Source organism: Pan paniscus, chromosome 21 (genome assembly GCF_029289425.2).
Source record: "Pan paniscus chromosome 21, NHGRI_mPanPan1-v2.0_pri, whole genome shotgun sequence".
NCBI lineage: Eukaryota > Metazoa > Chordata > Mammalia > Primates > Hominidae > Pan > Pan paniscus.
In genome coordinates, this window is record NC_073270.2 from 49,732,154 (window position 1) to 49,748,899 (window position 16,746).

At 46.7% G+C, this 16,746-nt stretch overlaps 1 protein-coding gene across 8 annotated transcripts in view; it reads left to right on the top strand.

The window, feature by feature from the left end:
- TOX2 (TOX high mobility group box family member 2) overlaps positions 1-16,746 on the top strand; it is a 157,234-nt gene that overhangs the window by 87,020 nt on the left and 53,468 nt on the right. For all 8 annotated transcript variants that reach the window (XM_003825915.5, XM_003825916.5, XM_034947027.4 and 5 more), the window contains exon 3: positions 5,561-5,806. In XM_003825915.5, coding sequence (XP_003825963.2) covers positions 5,561-5,806 — 246 coding nt within the window. The remainder of the gene's footprint in view (positions 1-5,560; positions 5,807-16,746) is intronic.

The following is a 16,746-nucleotide window of genomic DNA, read 5'->3' on the forward strand; positions in this document are numbered from 1 at the left end:
CCCAAGCAGTTTTGGTGGAAGTGGGATGAAAACATGATTGGAGTGGGTTTAAGAAAGAATGAGTGGAAATGAAGAGGTAACTCTTTGCAGATTTCCTGTAAGATTTTACTAATATTTTTAACTGGCAAAGCTCTTATGACTTAGCATCTCTTTCTATATTTTCATGAGGATGCCAGTGGTAGAGAGAAAATTAGGCACCGTGGAACGGCCAATTCTACTGTAGGAAAATGCTGGGTTTGGAGTCACAAGACCAGGGTCTGAATCACAACCAGGACCTACTAGCTATGTGACACCTCTACTCTCTAAGCTCCATGTCCCTCATCTGCAAAATGAAGATAATAATCACTTCTCTACAGAACACATATGAACTAAATGGAGAATGTACATGGACATGCTGGGCTCAGTGCCTGGCACATAGTAGGTACTCAGGACAAGTTGTTTTGTGTTCAGTGTCATGCATGTAGGATTTGATTGTGAAGAGGCATGTTCATGTTTGCCTGCTTAGTTATTTTTAAGTGTGCTAATTGCCTCTTTAAGTGAATTGTCATAATTGTGTGATTCCAATATTTTGATACAGCATATGCTTATTTTTTCAAAAGGCTTCTGGTCAATTGGGCCGGTTCCAGTGGATTGAAGTTTTGTTTTTTGACTGAAAGGAATGGACTTGAGCAGTCAGTTAGCATTCACTGGGCACCTTCTCTGTGCCAGCACCTGCTCTGTGCCAGCACCTATTTTAAGGGTGCTGAGGGACAGGGAGGGAGGTGTCGGTCAAAACACATGAACAGCAGGTGGCTGAGGGGCATGTAGTATGCTGGGAAGGAGAGCTGTGGTTTGAAACTAGAGCCTGGGACATTCCCCCATTTCCCGTGCCCATTTATTATGTTGTAATGAGTCATTACTGTGCACTGTGCTAGGCACTGAGGACAAGAGAGTTAAAGGACTTCCCCAAAGACACAGAATAAGTAAACAGCAGCTCACTGGCTCAGGATCCTCATTTATGAGTGTTCCTAACTCACACAACACAGGTGTGAGCACCACAGGGTGATGTGTGTCTTCAGCCTGACCACCAAGATGGGCTGGGGGCCGATTGCCTTTAGGTGGCAATAAGCCACAGATATCATATCACCCCAGAAAGTAGAGTCCCACTGCCAGCTTTCCAGTTCAGAGTCGCCACCTCCAGGAAGCCTTCCCAACCCCTCTGCCCACTCTAAGGCAAGACTCTACTCCTTTGATGCTCCCTATACAATCCCTTGTGTGTGTCCCCCATAGTATCATAGTATTCATGACCACCTGCAACCATTTGACTCTACTTACCTTTTGCTTGTGTCCCTGTCCCCCATATCCCAGTGTGCGACTGTTTGCTTATTCTGTGTCCTTGGGGAAGTCCCCACCATCTCTGAAACTCCAGATGAGGGCAGCAAGGATAGCAATAACTAACGCTGACATCACTCACTGTGTGCTCAACATTGCCCTGAGAAACTTACATGTTATTGATTCATTTATTCTTTATAGCAGCCCTGTAGATACATACTGTCATTACCCGCTTTCTCACACATGAGGAAACTGAGGCACAGAGAGGGTGTTTTAGTCTGTTTTGCATTGCTATAAAGGAATACTTGAGACTAGATCTTTTACAAAGAAAAGAGGTTTAATTGGCTCATGGTTCTGCAGGCTGTATCAGCATGGCACCCACATCTGCTCAGCTTTTGATGAGGCCTCAGGAAGCTTTTACTCCTGGGAGAAGGTGAAGGCGGTAGCAGGCATGTCACATGGCAGGAGAATGAGAGAGAGAGGGGAAGAGGTGCCAGTCTCTTTAAACAACCAGCTCTTGCATGAATGAATAGAGCAAAAACTCACTCATTACCACAGGGAGGGTCCCAAGCCACTACTGAAAGATCTGCCCCATGACCCAAACACTTTTGGCTCAGCCCCACCTCCAACAGTGGGTCACTTTTCGACATGAGATTTGGAGGGGACAAATATCCAAACTGTATCAGAGGGTAAGTAATGCACCCAGAGTCACACACAGGCAGTAAGTGGCAGAGCCAGGATGCAAACCCAAGCTGCCTGGCTCTTAACCACTGCACTGCACTGCCTCCTGCATGATAGGGACAGTAGTTCCCAGCTCCAGGGCAATCATGAAGGTTGAGTGAGATGCATGTTTATGGTGTCCACCCCAGGACCTGGCTGTACATTCAACTTTTTTTTTTTTTTTTTAAGATGAGGTCTCCCTCTGTCACCCAGGCTGGAGTGCAGTGGCACAATCACAGCTCACTTCAGCCTTGACCTCCTGGGCTCAAATGATCCTCCACCTCAGCCCCCGAAGTAGCTGGGACTATAGGTGCATGGCCACACACCCAGCGAATTTTTGTATTTTTTTTGTAGAGATGGGGTTTCACCATGTTGCCCAGAGTGGTCTCAAACTCCTGGGCTCAAGCGATCCTCCCGTCTTGGCCTCCCAAAGTGCTGGGATTATAGGCCAACTCATTGTTTCTGAGCTCTTACTTTGTGTTCCAACTCTGTGCCAGGTTCTGACCGAGGCATTGGGGATATAGGGAGCAAAACTCACGTTAAATATCAGACAAATAATCACACAAGAAGTCAGTTAACTACTTATAACGATGAGTGCTTCCAAGGAAAAATTCTGGGCAATCGGGGTGTGAAATGGGGTTTGATCTACCCTGGAGTATCAGGGAAGACATTTAAACAAAACCTATTGGGGAGAGATGAGTAGGAACGAACCACGGGAGGGACAATGTGTGGCAGGCGGAGTGCAGCAGAGGGAACTGTGTAGGGGGAGAGCCCAGAGGCAGGAGAGGTCACTGTGGTTAGAGGGGTGGTGGGGCCAGGCCATGCAAGGACTTCCAGGGCTGGATCTGGGATTGTGGACTTCATCCTGAAGGCAGTGGGGAGCTCATCATTTGATGTGGGATTGACATCGTGTGATGATCATCTTGATAGAGACCAGTCTGGCTACAGAAAGAGAATAGAGCAGCCCGAGTGGCCATTGAAAAAGGCTGGTAAGAGGTGGTGGTGGCCTGGACTAGGATAGTGGCAGTGGGAAAGAAACAGATTTTAAAGATATTTTGGAGGCATTTCATTGGATTTGAGAGATGTCGGGGGTGAGTCCCAGGTTCGTGGTTCTATGAACGGGATGGAAGGTAGTGTCACTTGCTGAGATGTGGAGGACACAGGGACACGGCAGGGGAAGGGGTATTATGATCAACAAATGAGAACATTGACTGGGCATCGAGAGGCTCCGCCCTGGAGCTCAGATGTGTGACCAAGGCTGGAGGGGTAAATGTGGCACTTAGATGAGAATCGAAACCCAGACTGGTTGAGGTCCACCTGGGGAGGCAATGTAGGGAGAAAGAGAGGGGAGTTCAGGACAGCCTGAGGAACCCTAGATGAGAACAGAGAAGGAGAAGGTGAAGCAGGAAGGTGGGCATGGTCATGGCCTGTTCCCAGATGACTGTTTGCCCATCTATGAGATCATCCCGCTGCAGCCCTGCAGAGGGAGGAAATGAGCAAGGGGCCACGTGGGCTCTGGGTCCCAGTGGTGGGTCCCAGGGTGGCAAGGCACTTACCCTCTCAGTCTGTTCTATGACTGTAAAGGGTAGTCTAGGGCTCTCCCCCATGGAATTTAGGTATCTTGTGCTTTCTGCTGTTGCCACAGGCTGTACACACACCCAGCTATCCCCGCTGCTCAGTAACTTCATCCAGCAGACACTCAGGGAATTGGCTATCACCAACCAGGTCCTTTGCCAGGCTCAGTGACCTTCACTATTTTAACACATGCACTTAACAAACAATACAATGATGCTAGAAGGTGTTATTTCTTACATGCTATTGTGGTTTAGGTTTCCCCCCACCTCTATGCATATTTCTTGATTGATTTAAGATTTAGCACTGTAGGTAACAATATATGTTACGTAGTTATATAGTCTGAAAGAGCTAGAAGGAAGATATTGAACGTTCCCAACACAAATGATAAATGTTCAAGATGCTGGATATGCCAATTACCCTGATATGATCGTTATGCATTATTTGTATCAAAACATCACTGTGTACCCCATAAGTAAGTACCATTATTTTATGTCCATTTAAAAAATGAAAGAAAAAGTGTGGAAAACATTTACCTTTATATTTACCAATGCCTTTGATAAGCTTCCTCTGTTCTGGAACATTCTCAACTATTATCTCCTCAGTTCTCCCCTGACCTATTCTCTCACTCTTCTCCTTCCAGAATGCTGATTGAACAGGCATCCATTAGACACTCTTACTCTGTCCGCTGTGCACATAAACTCTCTTTCATATTTCCTTTTTGACCGTCTATGCCGAACTCTGGATAATTTCTTCAGAGTCATCTTCTAGTTGACACACCTCTTTTCTGCTAGGGTCTAATCTCTTCCAGAGTGTAGAAATGGAAGAATGACTCCTCAAGCTAAAGTAACCTTGTTACTAAAACCCCAACAAGGACAGTATGAGACAGGAAAATTATAGGCCAGTCACACTTGTGAACCTGATAAAAAAGTCCTAAACAAAACATCAGCCAACAAAACCCAACAATCTATGGAAAGAATAATATGTCATGACCAAATAGGGTTTATTCCAGGAATGCAAGATTGATCTACCATTAGAAAACCAAATTACATATTTACTATATTAACTGAATTAAAGGAGAAAGGTCATTTGAGCCTGTCAGTGGATGCAGGGGGAAAGAATTTGATAAAATTGAAAAGCCATGCATGATTTTAATAAAGCCACACACTTTGACCCACCAGGAGGTCCCTCAGCTTGCTTAAGAATACCTCAAAGAACCTGTGGCAAATGGCATCCTTTGTGGTGAAATATTGAGCTCTTTAAGATAAGGAAAAAGGCCCGGATGTCTGCTCTCACCATTTCTATTCAGCGTTGTCCTGGAGGTTCCTGGACAGTTTGGCGAGGTGGGAAAAAAAAAACAAGGAAGGACTGGAAAGGAAGGTGCACAGGTGACTCCTGGTTTCTAGCTTGCACTCCTGCAAGGATGTTTGTGCCATTTACCAAGATGAGAAAGACTGAGAAGCCTTGGGCTGAGTGTTGGGAGCACAAGAGAAAATGGCCTGGCTTCCCTGGAAAGATCACCAGGCCTGGAATCAGGATACTTCAGCTCCATTCCCAACTCTTCCCCCAACCATGGATGGACTGCTTTCCTCCCTGAACCTGAGTCTCTATCTGTGAAATGGGTGGGCAGGAAAGATGGATCCAAGGTGGACTGTGATGGCCAGATCTGGTGGGAAACCAGAGAGGAACAGGGGGAGCCAGCCCCCATTCTCCAGGAGGGCAGGCTTCTGTGTGCAGAGCCTCTGGTGGGAGGAAACATCTGTTTGGGGATAGAGCAGGAGTCTGACCGAGTTAGGGCACCGTCTTGACCCTCTGCCTTGCAGAAGCATCATCCCTTCTCTCCTTTGCCAAGGGGTTGCTATCGTTATTATTGTTGCTGTTATTGGTGCTGTTGGGTATGTTCTGCAGTTGTAAGGCACTGACCCCCCCCCCCCGACATGTCTTTTTGATGTTTTAGACCTACAACGGCCAGAGCGAGAACAACGAAGACTATGAGATCCCCCCGATAACACCTCCCAACCTCCCGGAGCCATCCCTCCTGCACCTGGGGGACCACGAAGCCAGCTACCACTCGCTGTGCCACGGCCTCACCCCCAACGGTCTGCTCCCTGCCTACTCTTATCAGGCCATGGACCTCCCAGCCATCATGGTGTCCAACATGCTAGCACAGGACAGCCACCTGCTGTCGGGCCAGCTGCCCACGGTGAGTCCCTATCGCCTGCTGCAGTTCCTGCTGATGACAGCAGGGAGGGGGTTGAGAGGGAAGCAGAAGAATGTTGATGCTTTGATAAGAACCCTCTGCTCATGGGCAGGGTCTGGGTTTACCTGGTTGCTTGGAGTTGGTAATCCCATGCTGGGATTACCTGGTAGCATGGGAGTCTGTGGGACACGGCGGGTGGGCATGGAGAGAAATCTAATATCAGCACACTGCTTCCTTCTGGAGCTCTGCGTACAATATCTCGGTATTGGTTTGCATTATTTGTTAATAGTATAATCTCATTTTTATTTTTTAACAGTTTTATTGAGGTATAATTTATATTCCATACAATTCACCCATTTAAAGTATACTACTTAATGACTTTTCATATATTGACAGAGTTGTGTGACCATTAACACGATTGATTTTAGAACATTTCATCACCCCATAAAGAAACACTAGCTAGGCACAGTGATGTGTACCTATAATCTCAGCTACTTGGGAGGCTAAATGGGAGGATCGCTTGAGCCCAGGAGTCCTGGGCTGTAGTGCCCTATGCAAATCAGTTGGCTGCACTAGCTTTGGCATCAGTATGGTGACCTCCTGGGAGTGGGGAACCACTAGGTTGCTTAAGGAGGGGTAAACTGGCCAAGGTTGGAAACAGAGCAGGTCAAAACTCCCATGCTAACCAGTAGTGGGATCGTGCCTGTGAAAAGGCACTGCACTCCGGGCATCATGGCAAGACCCTATCACGAAAAGAAAAGAAAAATGCTCTGTTGCAGGGCATGGTGGCTCACGCCTATAACCCCAGCACTTTGGGAGACTGAGGCAGGAGGATCACTTGAGTCTAGGAGTTCAAGAACAGCCTTGGCAACATAGCAAGACCCCGTCTCTACAAAACAAATTAGCCAGGTGTGGTGGCGTGTACCTGTAGTCCTAGCTACTTGGGAGGCTGAGGTGGGAGGATCACTCAAGCCCGGGAGGTCAAGGCTGTGGTGACAGAGTGAGACCCTTTCTCAAAAAAACAACAGGAAGAAACATCATATTTTTGGCCATCACTCCCAACCCACCGCCTGAAATCTTCAGCCCTAGGCAACCACTAATTGACTTTCTGTCTCTATAAATTTGCCTATTCTGGACATTTCATAGAAATGGAGTCATATAATTAAAAAAAAATTGTATCTTGCTTAAGCTGCCAGAGAAGAGGGTGATTACCGAGTTAAAGTTCATGGGATAGGTAAAAATGTAGCAGGCAGACAAAGGCAAGAAAGAACCTTTCCCAGGTTGGGGGAATATCAGGTACAAAAGGAGGTGGCAAGGGTGCTCGTGCCATGCTTGGGAATAGCATGTGGTTCATGCTTTTTATTGGGCTGGAGAGGAAGGACCTGGAGCCAAGGAGAGAGAGGAGATGAAAGAGCTCAGCAGGGCCTGGATCATAAGGGTGCTGAATCCCATTCTAAGGAGATATATATCCTTAGAATGGCTGATTTGAGGCCAGGCATGGTGGCTCACAGCTCTAATCCCAGCACTTTGGGAGGCTGAGGCGGGGGATCACTTGAGGCCAGGAGTTCAAGACCATCCTGGTCAACATGGCGAAATTCTGTCTCTACTAAAAATACAAAAATTAGCCAGGCATGGTGGCACTCACCTGTAATACCAGCTACTCAGAAGGTTGAGGCACAAGAATTGCTTGAACCTGGGAGGTAAAGGTTGCAGTAAGCTGAGATGGTGCCACTGCGCTCCAGCCTGGGCCACGCAGCAAGACCCTGTCTCAAAAAAAAAAATAATAATGGCTGATCTGAACCATCAAAATCTATAGAAAAATGGTAGAACAGTAGAGCATTTTTTTTATATCATAGAAAAATCTCCTTAAGGGAATTCTAGTGCTTCTTCTGAACAACTGTGACTTGTGTTTATTTTTGCTTTTCTTCCCTTCACATTTAATATTATGTACTAGTCATGACTCTTACATTCATTTTTAAGTGACAGGGACCAAACTCAAACTTATACAAAAGAGTATGAAATATCCAGGGGGTGGATACAGGGTTTCAGGCATGGTTCAATCCAGGAACCCCACCAGTGTCACAAGGCCCATTTCCACACAACAGGCTTGATGGCTGCTGGCAGCCAGCATCTTCCCTGACATCTCTGGCAGAGAGGTTGATGACAGCATCGCTGGACAGACCACTATGTCTAGGAGGAAGCAGTTCACTGTTTTGTCAGTTTGAGTCACACACACACCTGTGGCACAGGAGGAGGCCTGCTTAGTTGATTTTCCTAGCAGAATCTCATGGTTTGGGATGGCTTGTGTCTACCTCTGCCATGACTGTTCAGAAGCCACAGTCGAATTTGTGGCCCAATTCTAGCAGACCCCTGGGACCTTAGGACATGGCTTTATAGTCAAACGATCTCAACTGTATTTTGTTTACTCTTCATTTATTACCACCAAACTTCCTTGTTCAAAAAAGCGGTGTCCTCTGTGTATTTTTATAAGGCACACACATTTTTTTGTTTGTTTTTGAAGCTAGGTGGGAAATAAAAGGAGACAAGGAAGGGAAGGAGGGTGGGAGGAAACCAACTCGAGATCCACATTTCATAGTGTTTGGTTCTCACGAAAGAGTTCAATGAAAATGGATGCTCCGTTTCTCCAGAAATTTTTTCCTTGTGGGTCCATCAATAATGCAAGTCCTCAGCTTCCTCTTCTCTCTCTCAAACCTAGCGATTCAGACTCACACCGCCATGTCTGGAATGGTTTTAACCCATTTATGCCTGAGGTTGCAATTTTTTGAATTTTTGCTATCAGACCTTGGCAATGAGCTTGAGCAGTAGGATATAAATAACTCCCACATGCTTAGCGTTTCAATAATGGAACACTAGGCATAAATGGGTTTCCAGTTCGTTAGAATGCTTGTACCTTACTTGCTTACTGGGCTCATTTTCTAGCAGAAACCTCACTGCTCTGGACCATCCCTGTTTGGGATTTATGGTAATACAAACAAGAGCAGGGCCAGGTGGGCACTTTGTCATCTGCTATGAGGGCTGTGGTGCAGGGGTGAGCATGGCTACAGTTTGGGGCCACTGTGTTGCCGCCTTTGGTACTGGGGTGAATGGAGACAGTGTGGGGTGATGGTTGGTCCCAGACACCAGAATTAGATCCTGGCTTCACTTTTGAAGCCTCGGTTTGCTTGTCTTGGAATCATAATCGTACCCACCTGAAGATTGTGATGAAGTGTATCAGAGATAATGTATGTAAAGTCTTAGCAAATGTCTGGCAGAGAGTAAACATTCAATGAGCACTTGCTATTATTATTTGTAATAAAAATGAATTCGACTGTAACTGAATGGCAGTGTTTTCCCTTAAGTCTCATTTACCTAAAGGAGCAGACTGCAGACACCCTCAGGTACATTTGTAGGGCCACCTGATTATAATAGCTCTGGTAATTACAAAGCATGTTATCTTTTTATCAGAGATGACCCCCTAATTGCCCCTCCTAGGAAATGCTTTTGTTGGGCTCTGTCCAAATAGGCACTTGCAGTCGTTTTCCAGATTTTCTTTAAAAGTAGCTCATGTTTAAGAGGCTTCACAAATTCAGATAGCCTTAATTCTTCCATTAGACTTTGCAAGGGTTCACTGAATTTTATATTTCCTCTTTATGTCATGAAAGATAAGCCAAACTCTATTACCCAGGGGAGGGCACCCGGACCAACTGGGAAAACCAGATAAGGAGATGTACATGCATTGGGACTATCTGGTGAAGAGAGACAAGGGACTCTTCAAGACAAGAGTTTTTAAATTCATCTGAACCACAGGACAAAGGAGCGTGGCTCTGTGTGTGCGTGGGCATACACGCTACGTGGGTGATGCTGGAATTGGTGTTAACACCTGCTGGGTTTCAAGCACCGTGCAGAGGGCTTTCAAATGTTTTCTTGCATAATCCCCCCAAGAAGCAAACCGAGGGATAATGATAATAGTATCATGAAGGGATGGAGACCCCAAGGTGGCAGATGATTATATTAGTGTCTCATGGCTGTTCCGAGAGATTTCCACCAACTTGGGGGCTTAAAAAAACAGAGATTTATTCTATCACACCTCCAGAAGTCCAGAAGCAGTCTCCTTGGGCTGAAATCACAGTGTCAGGAGGAACTCACTTTCCCCAGAGTCTGTCGGGGAGAATCCAGCCTCGCTTCTCTTCCAGCTCCTGGGGGTTGCTGGTCTTCCCTGGCTCGTGGCTGCATCATTCTGATCTCTGCCTCCATCTTCACATCGCCTTCCCTCTGTCAGCAAAACTCCCTTTGCCCCTCTTCTAAGGACATTTGTGATGGCATTTAGGGCATTTGGGGATAATCTAGGAAAATCTCCCATCTCAAGATCCTTAATCACATCTGCAAAGACCCTCTTTTCTAAATACAGTACCATTTACAGGTTCCAAGGATTAGGACCTGATGTCTTTGGGGGACATTTTTCAACCTACCACAGTGATCCTCAGCTGTGCGACAGCCTTCATTGAGTGCCCACTAGGTACCAGGCATTGTTCTAGGCTTGTGATCTACAAGATGCCCTTGAGGGACTCCTGGTGCAGATGGAGAGAAGGTGAAAAGCCTATTTCTAAGACTGTGGTAAATTCTCTAATAGCATCAGTGTGTGGTGCTCTGTGCCCGGAAGAGGCCCCTTAGATGTGGGGTTATCACTTCCTAGAGGAAGTGTCCCCTGATGCAGAGTAGATTCTATAAGTACTTTGTGAATGAATTACTGTCATGCAGCTCTTAAACAGCAAGGCCAGAATGCAAACCCAGCTCTATCCCCTGCCATCCACCTCTCAGTTTTACCAGATGGCTGAGGGATGGTGCGGCTGGGCTGCAGGGCCACAGGTGGCACAGAGGATGCGCTGATGGCCAGGGTGCTTCAGGCGTTGTCTGCACAGATCGAGATACACTGAGGATGTCATCCCTGGAGAGGCGGGCAAGGCCAAGGCATTTGACAGCCATCTCATAAATGCCAAAGCCCCCTTGGCTCTGATCCCAGAGGCCACCAATTCTTTCCGGTCCCCTGCCCTGGCCTGTTCAGCCTTGCAGGCGTGGGTGGGAGTTAGCTTTCTGCTTTGAAGGTATGGCAGCTAGCAGGAGTCATGTACAGTATTGGAATTGAACCCCTTTTACAAAATTAAATATGCTTAAGGCTTCTCCCTCAACTTCAGCGTCTTAACTGATTAAACATTTATTTCCAAGACAAAAAGAGTCAATTTAGTATGAGAGATATATTTTGCCGGTTTAATTTAAAGTGCTGCACCTCTGTCTGACCCTGATTTTCATAACTCAATAATTTTATCCTGTGTTGATTGTCTCATTTCGAGAGAGATATTGTATGTATAAATCAGTTTCTAAAATACCCAAAGAAACTCGAAGAGTGGAATTTATTAAGCTGCTTCTGTTAAGTCTGAAATCATTTATTTTGGAGTCGTCCTTGGGAAATGTTTGAGCTTATGCTCCTGGCTTACCCAGGAGAGGAATTACCCTGGGAGATGACAGAGTTGGACATTCCCAGACAGGTTCCTGGGGAACCTGCATCTTTTGTGAGACCAGAGAAACTCCTGGGAGAGCCTCGGGCAGATGGAGGCTGGGCCCAGCCAGAAATGAATTCTGGCAAAGCTCCCCCGACAGTAGCTATAGATTCTGCTGATCAGGGAAATGTGGGTTTTTCCTGCACCAAGCCCCGTGGGTCCCTGGAGCTGTGTGGTCTTGCTGTGGGACTCACTTAGTGCAGGAGAGGTATGCAGTGTCATTCATGCATTATCCTCCCAGCTTTGACTCCTGTTGGCTATCTTTGGGATCTTGGACAAGTTACTTCTCTCCCAGCCTCAGTTTTCCTATCTATGAAATGGGGATTGGGATTTCAGCTCTGGTGAACTCACAAATAGGAAAATGGGTAGAATTGTTTTGTTAGCAGTGACATACTAGACAAGTATATGGATCTGAAGTTCAATAGTCCTCCCACTACCAACGTCACACATATCACTGGCCTAAGGGGGCTCAAATACTATCAAATTCAGTACTTAGTGCTACGTTTCAGATTCTTTGTGTTCTAGGTCCCCGTCCCAAAGCATCTTGCCAAGATAGGCCCTTCATGCTGCACACACAGGGCTAGGGGCTGTGGCCCAGGGTCCCCCACCCCAAGTGAAGGGCCTTTCCATGCTGGTGCCCTGGACTAGGCTGTTGGGGAAGGGGCTGAGCTGTACCTTAGTTGCCACTTGACCACCTTGCTTTAGAGATGGTTCCTGTGCCCGGAGCCTGGGGGCAGGATTTAAAACTTGGAGTGGGGACTTGATCCTGGGGGCAGGGCCTTGGATATAGGGACAAGTTCTGGGTATTGACTCTGGGAGGTCCTTGATATACCTTGGAGTGGGGACTTCATCCTGGGGGCAAGGGCCTTGGAGTTAGGGACAGGGTCTGTGTATTGACTCTGGGAGGTGCTTGATATACCTCCTAACACCTCCCCCATTTTCTTCCTGTTCTGAACTATTCCCCTCCAATCTCCTTTCTCTCTCCTCTTCTCTTCCCTACCACTTTCCTCCTCCCTGCAGAAGGCATGGTCTATCCCTGTTGGATTCTCACAAGTTGAGACATAGGAATCCCCTCCCAAGTTGCAGACACAAGGAAGAAAGACCCTCAACCCTTGGTCCTCTGGTCTTCTGAAACACAGGGGGCAGTAGGGACCCCCTAGTCCAACCCATTCATTTCATTACTCTTAATGCATAACATTTTTGGTTTGGTCTTGTCTTATGAATGTATCAATTAGCTTTTGCTGTGTAACAAACTACCCCAATACCTAGTGGCTTAAAACAATGAATTCTTATGATTTCTCATTATTTGGCAGGTCAGCGAGGTAGTTGTTTTGATCTGGACTGATTCAGGTGATTTCTGAGGTCCAGCTTAAAGCCTGCCTGCAGCTGCTTATTCTAGGATGGCCTTATTGACATTGCAGTGGTTGGCCCAGGGTCAGCTGACACCAAAGGGGAATGATTTGGCCACTCTCATATCTCATGATGAGAGGTGTATGTCTCAAGGCTGGGCATCGTGGCTCGCCTGTCATATCAGTACTTCGGGAGGCCAAGATGGGCAGATCACTTGAGGTCAGGAGTTCAAGACCAGCCTGGCCAACATAGTGAAACCCCATCTCTGCTAAAAATACAAAAATTAGCTGGGCATGGTGGCTTGCGCCTGTGGTCCTAGCTACTCGGGAAGCTGAAGCAAGAGAATCACTTGGACCCGGGAAGCCAAGGTTGCAGTGAGCCAAGATCATGCCACTTGCACTCCAGCGTGGGTGACAGAGTGAGACTATCTCAAAAAAAAAAAAAAAAAAAAGGAAAAGAGAGCTGTGTGTCTCTCATCACATGGTGGCCTAGGATCATTCACATGGTGATGGACACAGGGTGCAAGAGAGGGTACACCCCAATGTGCAGTAGTTTTCAAACCTCTGCACGCATCCTATTTGCCCCAGCCCATTGGCCAAAGCCTGTCATGTGGCAAATCCCAGAGTAAGGGGTGGAGAAATAGATCCTACCTCTTGAAGAGAGAAATGATAGAGTCACATCATATAAGGGTGTGCACGCAGAGAGGCAAGAATGTGTAGCTAACTTTGTAACCTACCATGATGACATTTTGGGTTTTCTCTGTGCATTTTTGGTTTCTTGGCATACAGTATCATCTAGTAGTCAGGTGTATAGGCTATGTGGTCAGGCCGACCTAAGTTCAAACCCCAGCTCCCCTCCTCGTTACCCCCAACCCTGTGACCCAGATCAAGGGGTTGATCCTCCCTGAGCCTCAGTTTCTTCATCTGTAAATGGAGATATTGTAACCTGCCTCATAGGAGTTTATAAAGAGTCAGCGATCCGATGCAGGTGAAGTGTCACACATAGGCAATCGGTAAATGTAAGCTGCTCTGTTTATTACTTTAACCACTTTATTGACGGGGTTGGGGTGGCTTCAGCCTCGTCTCTAAGTTTGTCCAGGCTGACCTGCTGCTTACCAACTTTGTCGGGGGCTGAGGTGGCCAGGGATAGTGGGAGGGCCCCAGCTGGGGGACAGGCAGGGGAAGGCATATTAATTACACTTAGGACCTCGGTCAGGGCTCAGAGCTTAAAAGCAACAGCGGAGTGACAGTTCCACTGCTTGCCAAGAAAGCGGGGGCCCAAGACGCAATGCTTCTTGGCATCGTGACCAAGGGAAGGATCCATCTTAGTCGAAGCAGGGGGTTACCAGGGGCACCTCCGAGTTGGGCTTTTCCAAGGTGCCATGCTTTTGTCTAACGTCCCTCTGGGGATGGAAGTAGGGGGAGCACTGATCTCCCAAACGGGTCTCTGAGGGTCCTAAACAGTGGTAACTAGAGGCCCTGGGCTTCCTTTGTATTTACCAGAGTCCAGATGAAACTCCTGGCCCCTGTTTTTCAGAGGCATTAAGCAAAAGAAATATGTCTTTTTACATTTTATAAAACTCAGAAAAATGGCTTTAAACAGCTTTTGCTCTCCTGCTATAATTATTTATTTTCAGACACTCCTGCAGGGGACCGCTCCGTTTTCTTACCCTGAACTCCTTTTTCTCATAAATGAACCATCACTTCAATAAATCATTATGGAAACAGAGCCTAACACCGGCTCTGAAAGGTTGAAAGATTTATGTAACACATTTATGTTTCCCATTTTCTCATTCTGGTACTCGGCTGCAAAAGCTAAGCTAATAAAAGCTGCTATTAATATTTCTTGTTGCCTAGCAACCCCAGAGCGGGAGTAATAGCTTCGGCTAGAAAAATAGATGACCGATAAGGAAAAATTCAATTCTTTTATTATCTCAGGGGGAAATGGCCTTTTACTGGAACATTATGATGTACGAGTGTGAAGTTGAACACAAAAGATTTTTTTGTATGTGTTTGTTTTTCTATTTTTAATGAACATTATTTTACCTCCACTAACTCTTTTAGGGCACTTTTACTTTTCTTTCGTAAACCCCCCATCCCATCCCTCATGCTTAATTTAGCAGCTACAGTAGTTAAGAATCTGTCAGCGTTCTTTAGTTTAAAAATGGTTTTTGCAAAGGTTTACAACTCGGTCATAAAAATTCACTCCCTGTTAAAACTCAGGCCAGTGATAAGCTAACACGCAGGCTGGTTTTCTGTGAACAGGATCACGTTTGTTGACGAGATAAGATTCATGGTTTTCCCTACAAGAAAGGTCGGAAAGGAACAAAACATGTTCTTTTCCATGTCCCAGTTTTCTTTGGAACCAGGGACACTGTCTCTTTTGAGAACTGTTTGCTCTGCAGTTTGGGATGCGTTCACACTGGGAGAGGATGGGGCACAGATATTCACTGAGCACCTGCTCTGCAGAGCCTTGGTGCCGTTCCCTTCTCCCAGCACCCTTTAAGGTAGGAACCATTATGGTACCTATTTTTCAGATGCAGAAACTGAGGCTTAGAGAGGCCAAGGGATCAGGCTGAGGTAGCATCTTTTTTATTTTTAGTAGAGACAGGATTTCACCATGTTGCCCAAGCTGGTCTCGAACTCCTGAGCTCATGCAATCTGCCTGCCTCAGCCTCCCAAAGTGCCAGGATTACAGACGTGAGCCACCATGCCTGGCCTGAAGTAGCATCTTAAACCATGGTGTTTCCCACCTGTGTTCTTTAGCGCAGGGGTTCCCAACCTCGGCACCACTGACATTTTGGGTGGGATGATTCTCTGTTATTGGGGGTGTCCTGTGCCTTGTAGGATGTCTAGCAGCATTCCTGGCCTCTACTCACTATTCCTGGCCTCTAGTAGCACTACCCTAGTCAAAATAAAAACGAAAAATGTCTCTAGACCTTGCCAAACATCCCCTGGGAGCAAAATCACCCCTGGTTGAGAGCCTCCGCCTGCTGTTCGCTCTGCTGAGAAGGCTGTTCCACCTTGTCCACCCAGTGAACTCCTATTCCTGTATGAGGACCCAGTTCAGAAGTCATCTTCTCACAGAGGCTGCCTGGATGCTCTGGGCTGGAACGAGGGTGAGGCATGTGAGATGCGTGCCTCAACCATAAAATTTAAAGGTGTGTCCAAAAAGTTATCAAGATAAAAATAGTGTTTTAACGAAATATTTTGAAAAGGCAAGATTAACACAGAAAACCATGATGAACAACATATCAGAAATGTAAATTAAGGTGGGATCAGTCTGAATTCATGGCAATATGTGGTTGTGCATTTACCAGGGGCCACCAGCCTGGGATGGCCTGAAGGCTGGGCCTGGGCCTTGTGTCTTTCTCTGGCCCCAGAATCTAGCAAGGGGCCTGGTTAGCAGGTGGCCTTCAATGTCTGTTTATTAATTACTGAATGAATGGGAGAAGGGTATTACTTGTCCAGGGTCACATAGCCAGAAAAAGGATAGAGCTGGGACTTGAACCTGGGCCTCTGACTCTAAGCCCAGTTCTTCCTGCACCCGCCTGGCTGACTATGAGTATGGGGTGAATCTTTGTTGTCCGCTGAGTAGGGACCTAAGCTGTGGACGATTGAAAGATGCTCTGGGGTGCTCACCGTCTAGGAGTGGCGGGCAGGGAACAGTGGCCGTGATTTCAGCTTGGTGTCAACCCGGCTTTCCCTGGGGCTGTTATTTCGGCTTCACCACCTCTGTGCCAGGCGAGAGCTGACGTGGGCAGCTCAGTGACATGTGGAGCATCCCCAAGAACATCACGATGGCCAGCACCTTGCAGCACTGCTCATGCCCATGGGGCCAGATGCTTCACCTTGGCCTTTGGAGGTCAAGAACCACACCTTATTTGACCTTGTATCCTCTCAGTGAACTTTTCCTAAAGGAATGGGTGAATTATTTATAACTGTCATGTAACATTTATTTAGCAGTTACTATGGAACTGGCACCTACTTAAACCCTTTCTATTTATAATCTCACTTAATCCTTGACCCTGAGAAGGAG